At 37.5% G+C, this 14,773-nt stretch overlaps 1 protein-coding gene across 3 annotated transcripts in view; it reads left to right on the top strand.

Moving 5' to 3' along the window:
- The window catches only part of KANSL1 (KAT8 regulatory NSL complex subunit 1), a 165,978-nt gene that overhangs the window by 121,717 nt on the left and 29,488 nt on the right, over positions 1 to 14,773 (top strand). For all 3 annotated transcript variants that reach the window (XM_052657700.1, XM_052657698.1, XM_052657699.1), the window contains exons 4-6: positions 1,251 to 1,355; positions 9,270 to 9,382; positions 10,182 to 10,377. In XM_052657700.1, the coding sequence (XP_052513660.1) occupies positions 1,251 to 1,355; positions 9,270 to 9,382; positions 10,182 to 10,377 (414 nt within the window). The remainder of the gene's footprint in view (positions 1 to 1,250; positions 1,356 to 9,269; positions 9,383 to 10,181; positions 10,378 to 14,773) is intronic.

The following is a 14,773-nucleotide window of genomic DNA, read 5'->3' as shown; positions in this document are numbered from 1 at the left end:
TCAAAAATGATGATTTTTTAAATTTTCAGTTAGCTCATGAGGCACTCACGAGACTTTTCACCTTTCCAGTTTCCTTCAAATGTTGAATGATCGGTGTTGAGTTCTTTGCCAACTTCTCGTATAGTCCTAAGAGGATCAGGTTCGATGATCCTCTCAGTTGGTCGTTGTCACCTTCTGATGACCGACCACTATGCTTCTCATCTTCAAAGCTTTCCTTTGCAAAACTCCTTGAACTATCACTGCACTGTACTTTAATTAGTAGTTCCTGGGCCAAATGCGTTGCTGATGTTGCAAGTTGTCTTTGCTGCTTTACAACCCATTTTGAACTTGAATAAGTTGAATTTGCTTTTTACCTAAAATCATTTCTGTAGCCTAAATATAAAATAAACAGCAAGTGGTAAGTCATTAGCAAGAAAACATAAAGTGAGAAATGCACATTAAAATGATGTATAATGTAACCACATGTATTTTAAGAATGTTTTCCAGTATCAAATGGCAAAGTTCAACAATGCAAAAAACAGCAATTACTTTTGCACCAACCAAATAACTTCTGCCTTTAAAACCAAGCTGGGCCCATGCCAGCTATGGAGAGGATTTATGGAATCATTTAAAATTTATTTTTATATTTATTATTATCTGGGATGAATGTAAAATCTGAACTTGAAATTGTGGAGTAATAACCTAATCTAGAGTGATACTTATGCTTGTGAGAAATGTGTGTTTGGAACAACTTTTTAAGTTTTTGGTTTCTAATAAACTTACTGTAGAGACTGTTACACCTTTGTTTCACCCAGTGGGTGTGGTTGCTCAAATATTGTTGGTTTAGCTCATCATTGTAGTACTTCTAGTTCTGTCATCCTTTAGCCACATTTGTGATCAAGTTAACCAGAAAAACTGCATTGCTGCTGTTAATATGGTATAGTCTAGTTGGTGATATAGGATAAGATACCATATTCTCAAAAAGACTCCAGATCTGGAAAGATGCTACAAGCCATGCCGGTTCAAACATTCATTTGGAAGAAAGGGGAAGCTTGGGTTTGAGTCTTAGGCCTTACTCATGGCTACTGCTAGGCTTTTGTTGAAGTCACTCTTGGGAGAACAGAGCTGTGCTGGTGGTCTGTTTTGTTTCAGAACCACAGGATAAAGGAAGGGCCTCTGATAAGTGAATCCCCTGCCCCTAACTCTTGATATTAACTCCAGTTAAATTTGTAACTTACACCACTTAAGCTGTTTTTCTCTCTGCCCTGCAGGGGTTGATAGTTCTTGGAGAGGCACCTCCCCCAGAGCACACAACAACAGACTTACTTCTTCCACTTAGTTCTGAGGTGAAGACAGATCATGGAAATGATAAATTGGTAAGTATAAAAGACAGAAAGGGGGAAATGAGTGAGAATTTGGGGTATAGCTTCAGCACAGTTTATTCTCTGTAATAAGGATCTTTACAGTGGCTGAAGGAGGGTGACTGTATCACCTTTTATAACTTAAACTCTGAATTCCTGAAAGGGCAGCACAGGGTCCCTCATGCAGTTGTGTAGCCGACTTTAAAATTTTAAAAGCAGCTTCGAACTCTCAAGACAGCGCAGCCAGAGCAGGTACGACATTATGCAACATTACTGGAAATTAGGAGACCGTGGGGCTCTGATGCCGTTGACAACTAAGGTAACTGGAAATGTGACTTACAAACATGTTGAAAATGCTGTCTGAATTACCCCTTTAATTCTGTAGTGAGGATGAAGCCATTGTTTTTTCATAATCTTTTGTATCTTCAGAGCCTAGGTCAAACCTCCATCTTAATGATTCCTTCCCTTTTCCTATTTCTCCCAACACCAAAATTAATTTTTCCTTCTGAATTCCAAGACCGCTTCTTATTTCTTTCATTTTTAAAGTTTTCCCCATGTCTTGTTTTTTATTTAATCTAAGGAAAACAAATAGGTGTATATATATGAATGAAATTGAGTTTAAACTTAACAGAAAAGTTGCAGAAGCAGTGCAGGGTCCCTGCATACTGTTTCTTCACCCAGCTTCTCCTAGTGTTAACAGCTTGCATAGCCATTGTTCAGTGTCAAAACCAGGAATTAACATTCATACAGACTACAGACTTTATTCCCCTTTCACTCATTTTCTCACTTAGTGCATGTGCGCGCCGCCCCCACCCCCAATAGTTGTTATATCTCAGCCAGTGTGTGAGAACACCTCAGTTTTTGTCTTTCATGACCTTGACACAACCGTGCTGGTAGGTTATTTTGTGTAATGTTGCTTAGATTGGAGTCACCAGATATTTTCCCATTAAAGGTTATGCCTTTTTTTTTTTTCCCTGCAGTAATATAGAAGTGATACTGTCCCTTTCTTGCAATACCATATTAGGGGTGCATGATGGTGGTTGGTAGCTTTTTCACTTGGTTAAGGTGATAACATGCCAGTAAATTGGTATTTTTTCCTTTATAATTAACGACTATGTCGTGGAGGGACGCTGTGCGTTTTTCTGTTGCTTATTTTAATCCACAGTTTTATCATCCACTGGTAGATTTTACCTGCAAAATTACTGCAGTGGTCATTACTGCGGTATTGACTAAATGGTGATTTTCTGTTTTCCACATTGGTTCATTGGAATTCTGCTAGGAAGAGCTGTCTTTCCTCCCTCATTTGTTTATTTAGTTGGTTACTCAGTTGTTTATTTCAGAAATGTTTTTATGGTTGTTAATTTTATTTTATGGATTATTAACTACTACTGTTGTTCATTATTCACTTCCAAGTGTCTCAGCTTTTGGCATTGGGACCTCTTTTCAGATTGGTGCCCATGTCCTTTCAGTGTGCCCTCCTTGTATTTTAAGTATTCACTTTATCCATCCAAAAATATCCTGGACTCATCTTGTATTGTACTTATTCCAGCCCTGGTTCTTTTTTATTGGAGACCAGATGTTTGAGACTACAGTCTGGATACTTGTATGCTCACTGCTACTTGGTGTCTTTGCTTCTATCTGAGACTTCTCAATATAGCTAGGAAATACATTAAACACGCATATATATTTTGTTATCTACCCATCTGTATATGCACTCAAAACCATGAGTTTATACTAATACCAATCCCTTCCTCCTTTCTTACCATACCAATCTAACACCAGTCTCTTTGTCCTTCCTTACTGATACTTATTTGTTCAGTCCTAGTACCATATAAGTCCCATGGATGGAGGAGCCTGGTGGGCTGCAGTCCCTGGGGTCACGAAGAGTCGGACACGACTGAGCGACTTCACTTTCACTTTTCACTTTCATGCATTGGAGAAGGCGATGGCAACCCACTCCAGTGTTCTTGCCTGGAGAATCCCAGGGACGGGGGAGCCTGGTGGGCTGCCATCTATGGGGTCGCACAGAGTTGGACATGACTGAAGTGACTTAGCGGCAGCAGCAGTACCATATAAAGTAGTTTCAGAATTGCCATCTTATACTCCTGTGAGAAATATCTTTACTAACTAGAGTACAATATTATATACAGTACATTAGCTCAGTGATATACAGTCAAAATAACTATTTCCAGAAGTTATACTTATGTTAGTTCTTTTCCTCTTCACACCCTCCAGTATGAGGATGCAGTTATTTTGAAATACAGCTAGGTTCCTTTGTTACTGTAGTGTTTGATTTCTTGTTGCCCACACACAGGAGTTGGTCTCTGTTAGTTCTTGCGTGTGTGAAACGCACTGCAGTGCGAGCATTAAAGCTTGCAAAAGCTGCAGCCCTGCTCCTGTTTCCACCTGTCCCATTGTGCTCCAGCCTCCTTCCAGTGCCATTCGTTTTTGCACTATCCTTCCTTCCTATATTTCTGCTGCACAGATGAGCAGATACATGTGTATTTCCTTATATCTCCTTTCTTACAGGAAAGCTAATTACTGGGCATATATATTTTAAAAGACTAGGTTTGAGTTTTTTATTTGTTTTACCGAAAGGATTGCTTCTATGGCTTTTGACAATGCAGTCATTGTTTGTTTGCTTCTGTTTGCAAAATAAGTCTCATTCTTTTATCCTTTCCTTACTGTAGAATTGATGGGAACAATCATCAAGTGAACTTTTCCCAGAAGTAAAGCATGCAAAAATATAAACTGTTACTTTTTCTTTTTAAACATGCAAGGTGTAATCTTCCTACTATTGGTAACACAGGAACAAGGTTCTTTTCCTTGAAGTTTTGTAGTCAACCAGGGACAATGAAGGGTGCGTTGGCTCTGTGAGGATTTTGAGGTTTCCCACGTGGCTCAGTGGTAAAGAGTCTGCCTGCCAGTGCAGAAGACTCAGGCTTGGTCCCTGGGTTGGGAAGATCCCTTGGATGAGGAAATGGCCACTCACTCCTATATTCCTGCCTGAAAAAACCTATGGACAGAGAAGCCTGGTGGGTACAGACCATGGAGTTGTTGCTCACCAGGCTCCTGTCCATGGGGTTCACCAGGCAAGAATACTGCAGTGGGTTGCAATGCCCTTCCAGATTGAAGGTCTGCTGACCCAGGTCAAAGCTTGTATCTCTTACGTTTCCTTCATTGGCAGGTGGATTCTTTACCACTAGTGCATATTGGGCTGTGGATAAATAAGTAATTGCAAAAACAGTCTTATAAATTCTTACTGTTCAGTAGAAAGATTTTCAACAGTGTTGGTAAATATAAATATTAGATTAATAGTCTTTGGAGTTGTATTATGCTATTTTAATTTTTAAAAATGGATAGTTCAAGGTTGTTTTAATATAATTATAGTTTATATTTTAACCTCATAATAGAGACAGGAAAGTGAGGCACATAGTCACATTTTACATATACAGAAGTTGAAGCCTCGGTAAGTAGCTTGGTGGAAAGTTCCATTTTCACTTTAGCACAGTTTTTGACCATGGTGCTAGTTTGTGAAAATGACTGGTATATTCTTTGTGGACCAACAATATTTTGTTTATTTTAAGCAAAACTATGCTGGATATCATTTGAGATGGAGAGCATTTTAACCTGAGAATGAAAGTTGAATTCTCTATATCCAAGTAGCCTTTTCTTTCCATTTTGATAACGTTTGTCAGAAAGCAATAACGAACCAGAACAGAACTGTTAATTTTTCTAGACCAAGAAAAATGGTATTTCAAGCAAATGATGGTATGGCATTACTTAAATGACTAAAGAAAAGATACATACACATATGTCTTGCATTACACATCTAGAGATTTAGTGTGTGTTTTTAAGTTGTGTGCCTTTTGATTTTTTTACCCTTTTACTTTCTCTGCTTTTTAGTAAAAGAAATTTAGTGGACATGAGTTCTCAGACCCCAGAAAAACCTACCCCCAATAAACCTTAATTTAATCTAGTTTTTCTTTAAGGGCTCCTTGTCACACTTAATTGTTCTGGCCAAGAGGATAGAGCAATGAATCAAACAGATGCCTGTTTTTATAGGAATAACAAAATGGAATCTCAGTGCTGTGTTAATCATTTCATGCCGTACATCTGACCCTTTCAATCGGGGAAAAATCACTTCAGTAACCCTCCTTGCTACCTTTAACTCTAAGGTAGCCCCAAAAGGTAATCTCCTGGGGCTCTCCTTTAGAAAAAGGGGTTTTACAGAAGTGCTCTCTATAGCATTCAGGTTTTCTGCTCTCCTGGCATCAGATGCATGTACCATCAGAGTGTATCTGAACATCACATGAAGCTTGAAAGAAGCTCTGTAACAACTCCTGTTTACACTTTCCCATTGGATGACAAGTATCTGATTCATGCTTTAGTGTCCTGAAAATACTAATGATGTAAACCACTGCAATAGTAACAGTCAAGCTTATGTTAGTGTGTGGATTTAATATTTGTGACGTGTTTGTTAATAATTCTCTACCCTGTCTTTGAAGCCTTTTGGTCTGCAAGATAAGGGGTGTTCACTTTTTCTTAAGGCAATGTGAATGCATTTAAGAAGCACTAAGTAAAATTACATGTGACTGTGAGTTGTAGTTTTCTAGATGAAACACTATTAGAGGATTGGGGTTAATATTTTAAGCTCTTTGAATTTGAGAATGGATGATGAACCTAGTTGCCCCAGTGCCCTGCTTTTGGATTTGAGGGTGATTACACGTAGAATATCCCAGGGTTTCTAAGCAGATCCCTTCTAAATATTCAGCACTTACTTACATGGTTGACCCTGAAATCCAAGCACATTTCTTCTCTGACTTTCTTGCTCTTAATTGTATGTGCTTCTGTATCATTGACTAACATTTCTGTGCTAAATAATGTTTTGCCTGTTGACTTCTGTTTCAATTTGAGGACTGAATTACCCCCAGGAAAATTCAGGTTTGTCTAAGAAAAACAATAAAATGCACATTGAAGATTAATGCCCTTTAAATTTACTATACGTCCTGTAGTCATGAAAAACAATAGGTTAATTAGCTACGAAAGGTAAACTTGTTTGGAAATGAGATTTTGTTAAAGAATGGCAACATTTTGTCTTGACAGGTGTCTTGGTTGGTGGTTAGTTCTCCATAATCTCTAGAAAGTAAATCTTAATCAAATGGAGGGTCAACCGTGGGACTTTGTGAAAACATGTAGATATATAAACCAGGTCTCTGTTGTAATTTAATGCTAAAAGCTATTGTTTTAAGTGAATATAAAGTTGACAGATTCTTCAGATCAGTACCAGAAAGTTCATAGTCATAGCATTTTCACATTGGCAGGCAACTTTTTCATCTAAAGCAGAACTTTTGAAATCTAGGAAAGCTGTAACATGGCTGGAGTTACCATCTGCTAGTTAACACCAGACTGAATTTTTAAATCGTTTGTTCTTTGTCGTACCATAATGTTAATATTTGTTTGGGCCTTTTGAGGTGTTCCCTGAATAGTAAATCCTCACTAGCATTCAGGAGGATATTTGGGTTTATCTCTGTCTCTCTCTTTTTTTAAACAAATATTATCTAAATATAAAGAAAACTTCAGTATTCGTCTTATTCTGCCTCTGCAACACTATTTTTACCTTGTCATTTTCTGTGTATGTACATTTTTAGTCACCACAATTGTATTAAAAATATTTTGGATTTAACCCTTATGATATTTTCAATATTCTTATTTTGTATACCACATTTTATAACTATGCCTCAGGTGTTGAGTATTTAGGTTATTGATCCATGTCATTGCAGTGACTGCCTTTATGTATAAAATTTGGGGGGACATTTTGTTATTTCTTTAAGATAGACTTTAAGAGGGAGTAAAATACTTTGTCAGAAGATACAGACATCTTTGCAACTTGCTGTTGTTCAGTCGCTAAGTCATGTCTGACTCTTTGTGACCTCATGGACTGCAGCAGGCCAGGTCTCCCTGTCCTTCACTATCTCCCGTTGTTGGCTCAGACTCATGTCCATTGAGTTGGTGATGCCATTCAACCATCTTATCCTCTGTCACCTCCTTTTCCTCCTGTTCTCCATCTTGCCCAACATCTGGGTCTTTTCCAGTGAATCAGCTCTTCACATCAGGTGGCCAAAGTACAACTCTTACACATACTTTCCAAGAGGAAATCAGTGTGACTTTTAAAGCAATGAGTACGTGAGCTAAATGTACCATGATTTTGGTGTCATTGACTAATATAATTGATTGTTCAAGGTACAACAGTAAATGTATAGGGAATCAACAAGGAAGACAGAACACTTTCCCAGTGTTTACTCATTGTGATTTACTCATGTGTCTTGTCTTGTCTGTATTCCTTGATCTAGAGTTTTGGATGATTTGTATTAAATTTTTAAAATTAGCTTCCCAATCTCTTGTTCTTTCTTGAGATTGCTCTCAGGTCTTCAGATCCTTTGGTATTTTCTCCTGGTGGGTATAAAGATCAAAAAAGAAATTCAATAATACTGATAAATAGAATTTCAGCATCATAACACTGGCTTTGCTACATCGTGATAGCAGTTACAGGAAAGGGAACATCAAAACACCCCAAAGTCAGTTTGAATGTAAGGAGGAGACAGAGACCGCAGCCATTTTCTGATACCCCTCGGATAACTGAACTGTGGTTTTATTGCCAGTACCTCAGATGCTTCATGTGATTGGCATCTACTGGCTGCCCCTGCTCCTTTTAACCTGTGGTGTGTGTTCAGTCACTCAGTTGTGCCCAACTCTTTGTGACTCCATGGACTCTAGCCCGACAGGCTCCTCTGTCCATGGAATTTTCCAGGCAAGAATACTGTGGCAGTTGGTTGTTTCCTCCTCCGGGGGATCTTCCTGACCCGGGGATAGAACCCTGGGTCTCCTGCGTTGGTAGCCAGATTCTTTACCACTTGTGCTGCTTGGGTAGCCCTCCTTTAGCCTAGTAAATATCATTTGTTTTGAAATAGCAAAATTCAAAATTTTCCAGATTTTTTCCCCCTACCTCCCTTTTTTCATTTTATATTTAAAATTTTAAGCGTATACAGTTGACTCTTGAACAACACTGGATTTAATCCACGTGTAATGCATAGTCGGCCCACTCCATCCATGGTTCCTCCACATCACCAAATTCAACCAGCTACAGAGTGTGTACTGTGTAGTTATGTAATATTTACTGTTTAAAAATAGCCACGTATAAGTGGACCCATGCAGTTCAGATTCAAAAATTGTTTGAAAGTCAACTCAATTTGATTTGTGTAATCCAGACAGTAGTTCCTTCCTGTAGCATTAGATAGTTATTAGTTACTCATTGACATTTTATTAATTATTTATTTTATTTTATATATATATATATATATATATATATATATATATATATATATATAGTATAGTTTTCTAGAAACAAGCTTCCAACATACTCTGTGAGGTTAAGCAGGTATTAACTATATTTAAATATATTCTTAATTGTCTTGCTACTGAACTTACATACCCTTCTTGACTTTTAGGTTGAAAACTTGGACTCTTGTTACTATGTAATTGTTTTGCTGTGCTTCCAGTCCATGGAATCATTAGGCCATTTCCTTCTCAGTGGGCACTTTACTCTTAGTCTGTTAAATATTTTAATTCCTCACCTCTCCTCTCCAAAGAAAAACTGGTTTCTCTTTATTTTTTTTTTTCCTCAGTCATATGAGGTTTTTGTTTTTTTTTTTTTTAAGGCCAGAAAACATATTTATTTGGAATTTGTGAAGACTTCAGCCCAGGAGTCACAAATCCAAGAAATACTGAAATTGTGTTCCACAAATGAGTTGTTTCTCAAACTGCTCGTGAGACATTTTAGGTGTTTCATTTAAATGAAATGGTGCTGATTTTCAGGCTAATGCTATTGGTTAAATGTTGATGATATATTTTTGTTTTTCTTCTATTAAGATTGAATCTGTTTCTCAGCCACTGGAAAACCACGGTGCCTCTGGTCATCCTTCAGAGTCACTGTCTGCTAAATCGTGTGGAGCGTTGAGACCTGTCAATGGAGTTATTAACACGTAAGTTTATCTCTTCTGCATACTTCTGTATGCTCATCAGGCTTATAAAAGATGAGTTTGAGGCTTAGTTATCCCTAGCCAGGACTAATGCTGCTTTAAAGAAGCAGAAACCTTATCACTTCATAATATTGTGCATGCCTCCTACTGTAGCAAGTGTATTTTAAGTAGCATGCTGATGTACTTTCCTGTTACTTACTGTGGCCTAAAATTGTCCCGGCATGGGAGAAAAATTGAAAGTCCTGAGGTTATTATGAATTGTTGTGATTAGCTCTGTCTTTGTAGAATTCCCCAGAAGTAAAATCCTCTACTCTAGAACAGATTAGATTCCTAAAGGCTGTAAATTTGTATTTTTGAAAGATAAGGAATCCTTCTGCAAGTGAACAGTGAGTACACTTCCCTAATAGGCAAGATTCACCATTAGAACTGGTTCTCAGGCAGCTTATTAACACTTGCAAAAGTTCACCATTTTCTTACCAGTTATATTTTTTTAGACTTTTAAAATTTTATGTTTTTGTTGTTGAAGAAAGCTGAAATCCCTTAGAACCTCCTGAGTTCACTTACTGACCTTTGCATTTTTCAGACACAATAGCGTAACATCCACCAAGAGCCTTACAAATAAGCACAGACACTGCATCCCAATTTAGATTAGCAGACATCAGCATCAAGAGGTGATCTCTGTGCTCTAGAACACTCGTTTGAGTCTGTAAATATTTGCAAGTAGAGGTGGTTGAACCAATATTAGAGGCTTTGTTTCTTTCCATCTTCTGTGAAGTAAATATTCTTCCTTCCCCTTGTGTAGCCTTCAGCCTGTCTTGGCAGACCACATTCCAGGTGACAACTCTGATGCTGAGGAACAGTTGCATAAAAAGCAACGACTGAATCTAGTTTCTTCATCAACTGATGGCACCTGTGTGGCAGCCCGAACCCGTCCTGTGCTGAGCTGTAAGAAACGGAGGCTTGTTCGACCCAGCAGCATTGTGCCTCTTTCCAAGAAGGTCAGTACCAGTGAGACCTGGTCCTTGTTAAAGTGAGCCAGATGCTCAGATAGAGGTAATAGTCCTTGCCAACATTGGTTCATTTACCCAGTGTTTTCCACACTTGGCTAACTAACAAGGCTTCCTGCAGAGCTTTAAGAGATACTAGGTTCCTGAGCCCTGTTTCCTAGAGATTCTGGTTAGGTTTGCTCTGGAGTTGGGCCTGGGAATCGTTTTCAAAAAGTTAGAAAGCTCCTAGGTGACTCCTCAGCCAGGTTTGGAAACAATTGGCTTGAGATTTTTAATAGAAATGGGAGAGAGGAGGTTGTGAGTTCTGCCATCGATTACATGAAGGAGAGCGGTATGTCTTCTTTCTTAACTGTTTCACTGAAAATGGCAATGTGGAATGCTTTACAAAATGGCAATGTGGAATCCTTTACTTTTAAATAAGAATCTCCATTAAAATCTCTTAAGTTGATGATACTAAACGAATGTTTGTCTTTACAGACAAAATGGAAATTATTTTACATCTACAGGAAACTTTGAATTGCCGACTTTTCAAATAGCAGGGTTGGATTTATTCTAAAACCAGTGAAATAGTACTCCAGTAAAAAAAAAAAAAGGAGTGATTAAGAGCATTAACTTTGAAGAGGACAAATTTTGGTTTGAATTGTGGCACTGCCACTTAGTAGTTTTTGTTTGGGGCATGTTAACACCCCAGTCCACCCCAGAATGCGTCAGAGATCTCATAGGGTTGTGTGAAGATTAAATGAAATGTATGTAATTTGCCTTGGGGGTATCTATCTGGCTGATGAGTTTTACTAGTACATGGTTTCTGATGGTGTTAACACTTTTATTTTTATTAATTCATTTATTCAACAACAACAACAAAAAATTTTGAGCTCCTCCAATAAGCTGTTATAGAGCTCTGTGCAGTGGGGATACAACACTAAAAATAAACCAGACAAAAATTCTTATCCTTGTGAAATAATCTAAAGGGTAGAAAGAGAAAATAATACATGAACATCTATTGTTTTATTTTCTGTTTCTACCCACTAAGTTATTTCACTAGAGTAAGAATTTTGTAAGTAAAACAATAGATGAAGTATATGGCATGTTCTGTAGTGTTAAATTTGGCTTCCCTTGTGGCTCAGCTGGTAAAGACTCCGTCTGCAATGCGGGAGACCTGGGTTCAGTCCCTGGGTTGGGAAGATCCCTTGGAGAAGGGAAAGGCTGCCACTCCAGTATCTGGCCTGGAGATTTCCATGGACTGTATAGTCCATGGGGTTGCAGAGTCAGACACGGCTGAGGGACTTCCACTTTCAGTAGTGTTAAGTGCTGAGGAGAAGAATGCAGCAGAGGAAGAAAACAGAGAATGCTGGGAAACTTAGTTGAAATTCAGCCTTGAGGCATTTTTTCATTCTAAGCCTTGGAGACGTGAAAGATAAGAGACTGGGAAGGAATGACTAGTGAAGTATAGATAGAAGGACAACAAGGAGTATGTGGTATGTAGAAGGCAAGTGAAGAAAATGTTTCAGAAAGGAAAGCATGATCATCTGTGTTAGATGCTGCAGACAAATCAAATTAGATGAAGACTGAGACTTGACCCTTCAGTTTTGTGGGGCCAAGGTTGCCTGAGACCTTTGTACACAGTTTTGTTAGCGGTAGAAGAGTGAGATTCTGATTGGATTAGGTTCTGGAGAGAATGGGAGGGAGGGAATTGAGCAAACCATCAGAGATACCACTTTAAGAGAATGTTTCTGTAAAGGAGAATAGAGAAATAGCCTGTTTGACTGAGGGGGATGTTTCTTAAGATAACGCTATTGCAGTATATTTGTCAGTGGGAAAACTGAGGACAAGGAAGAGGCGGGTGATTGGTGCAGTGATTACTATTTGGACAGTAGATTTTCAGTGCTTGACTTGTTTTGTTATAGTATACATTTGGACTGCATGTCTTTGCTGTGATCGTTTTTATTTTTATTTTTTTGCCATGATCGTTTTAAAAGGAAAGTATTATTAGTGAAAATTACCTATCAAGCTCTAATGTTTCTCTCGTCTCTTCCTCAGACTGTCTGCATTACCAGAAAAGAACTTGATGGGTTTCTCATATTGACATTGGAGTCAATTTTTTATTAATAGTTGTATAAATCTAAATTATTTTCTGAAAGGCTGAAGAATTGATATTGGAAGAGCAAAGAAAACAGTATATTACTGTTGAGTATAAGAAGGTAGTTTTGGCTGTGCCCTCGATGCTTTTAACAAAAACAAACAAAACCTACCAACACTGCCTCATGGAGAAATAGTGCTCTTTTTCTGAGGTTATAGGATGGCCTCCTGGACTCTTGTATCTGTGAAGTAGCAAGGCTTCTTGTTGGGACTGACAGTAGTTTTCTTCCTGTTCATGCCTAAAAACTGGTGTACTTTTGAAGGTACCTGTATGTATTTAAAATAAGGGGGAAACATACAGAGCATACTAAAAGACCCTTTGGTTCCAGTGCCAGTGTCTAAAACAGAATCTTCCTGACATATGCAGAAATAAGCTACATGGGAAATAAGACAAAGAAGTCATTTTTGTTTGGGAAAGAAACCATCTGCTGATATTAGCAGTTATGCTGGAGTTCTGCCCTCGTTGGAGACAAAGGCCATACTCTCTATCTTAGTTGCTCACTGTGTCTCCAATGGATCCTCGATTAGTGATACTGAGCAGGTATATTGCCCTCTCTCATTTTGAGGTGATGGATTTGCCAAGCAAGTTTATTCAGTAGTTTTGGGTCCCATCTGTGTTCCAGGACACCTGGGCTTCCTTGGTGAACGAAAGTCATTGCCCTTATGGAGCTTACTTTCTAGTGGTAGAGTGTTCAGAAATCACCCAGTACTTCGAACAGTAGCTTCTAAACTTTTATGGGATTATAAAGCACATGCAAAATTTTGGAAGGCTGAGATAAAATAAGTAGAAGTAGAAGCTCTAATATTTTATTTACCAACTGTCCTCAAGCAAAAAGAATTTTTTTAATACTTTGAACTGATATTCTGTGATTAACAGATAATGGTGAATAGATCCTTACTTTGATAGTGGACTTCCACCATAACCATTGCATTGGATTTCTAATGGGAAATCCTTCATAGAGAAGTAATGCTGTTACAATGTTAAGGGAACACAGAATTTCTTTATGTATCCAAGTATTTTATCTCTTCATTCAGTTCTTAACATGTTTTCTATATTCTTGATATTTTGGTCATGTGAAATGAGATCTTTTCTGTTAGTGTTATTTTATAAATGATGTTGATTTTTAGGTATTTATCTTGAAATTGAACACTTTTCTGAACTCTTCCAACCAGTGTTTTTTGGTTGGTTGGTCTTAGTTTTCTAGGTTGGCTTTCTGTCATCACACAATATGACACCTTGTTATGTACTTCTTACTCCTTTTCCTGGTCGGGATTCACTTTTAGAACCATGTTAAGAAATGGTTGTGGTGAGACATTTCTGGTTTGAATGGCAATACTTTTAGAAGGTCACTGTCAATTTTAATGTAGGACAGCTGAAAATGAGTTGGGACACTTACAGTATTGTTTGCTGTGCTCTGGAAATGTTGAAAGATTTTAAAGGAAGGGTCAATTTCTTTAAAATTTGTTAGAACTCAAGGTGAAACTGAGATTGGCATCTATTCTATAGACGATTATCCATCTCTCAGATGCTTTCAGATTTACTCATACAGATTTTTATTAAGCATTCTTTTTATATCCTTCTATCTGTAGTTAATATCCATTTCTCAGTCTTTGTTATATTTGTCTTCTCTTTCTTGATCAGTCTTGTCAGCAGTTTTTCTATTTTATTGGTCGTTTCAAAGATCAGTTCTTTACTGTTAACTCCTTCCTGCGGTCTTGGTTTTTCTCACCCTCTTTGCCTTCATTCAATTTGGATAGCATTCCACAGCCTTTGATGTGTGAAGGAAGTGTTTTTTCTGCTATTTGTAAGTTGCCTTTGAGTTTTTTAGTTTTTTTCCCAGGAGTTAAGAATTGAGTTTTTAGATTCTAAATTGTTAGTTTTTCTTTTTAAGCTTTTGTTATTAACTATTAATTTTTATAGCATTTTGGTCAAAATGTTTCTATTGTTTCTGCTTATGTTTGTGGTCTGTTGTGTTGATTTTTTAAAAACTGTTTAGTACAGTTTAATAAATTTATATCCTCTTTGTGACTGTGACTCCTGTTTCCGGTAGTTTGTTGTCTTTCATTTTACTTTTCTTAATACTAATGTTTAGTTGTATGTATTTTTCTCATTAAATTTAAATAAATTTAATGTTTTGTTTTCCATATGATTTTTGAAATAACATAAAAGTATACTTATATAGGATGGTTTTGATTATAACATCTCAACGTGTGTTGAATATCTTCATATACCCCCTTTTTTTGGCTGCAC

This window comes from Budorcas taxicolor, chromosome 19 (assembly GCF_023091745.1).
Source record: "Budorcas taxicolor isolate Tak-1 chromosome 19, Takin1.1, whole genome shotgun sequence".
Taxonomy (NCBI): Eukaryota; Metazoa; Chordata; class Mammalia; order Artiodactyla; family Bovidae; genus Budorcas; species Budorcas taxicolor.
The sequence above is the reverse complement of the archived record's forward strand: the minus strand, read 5'-3'. Positions and strand labels throughout refer to the sequence as shown.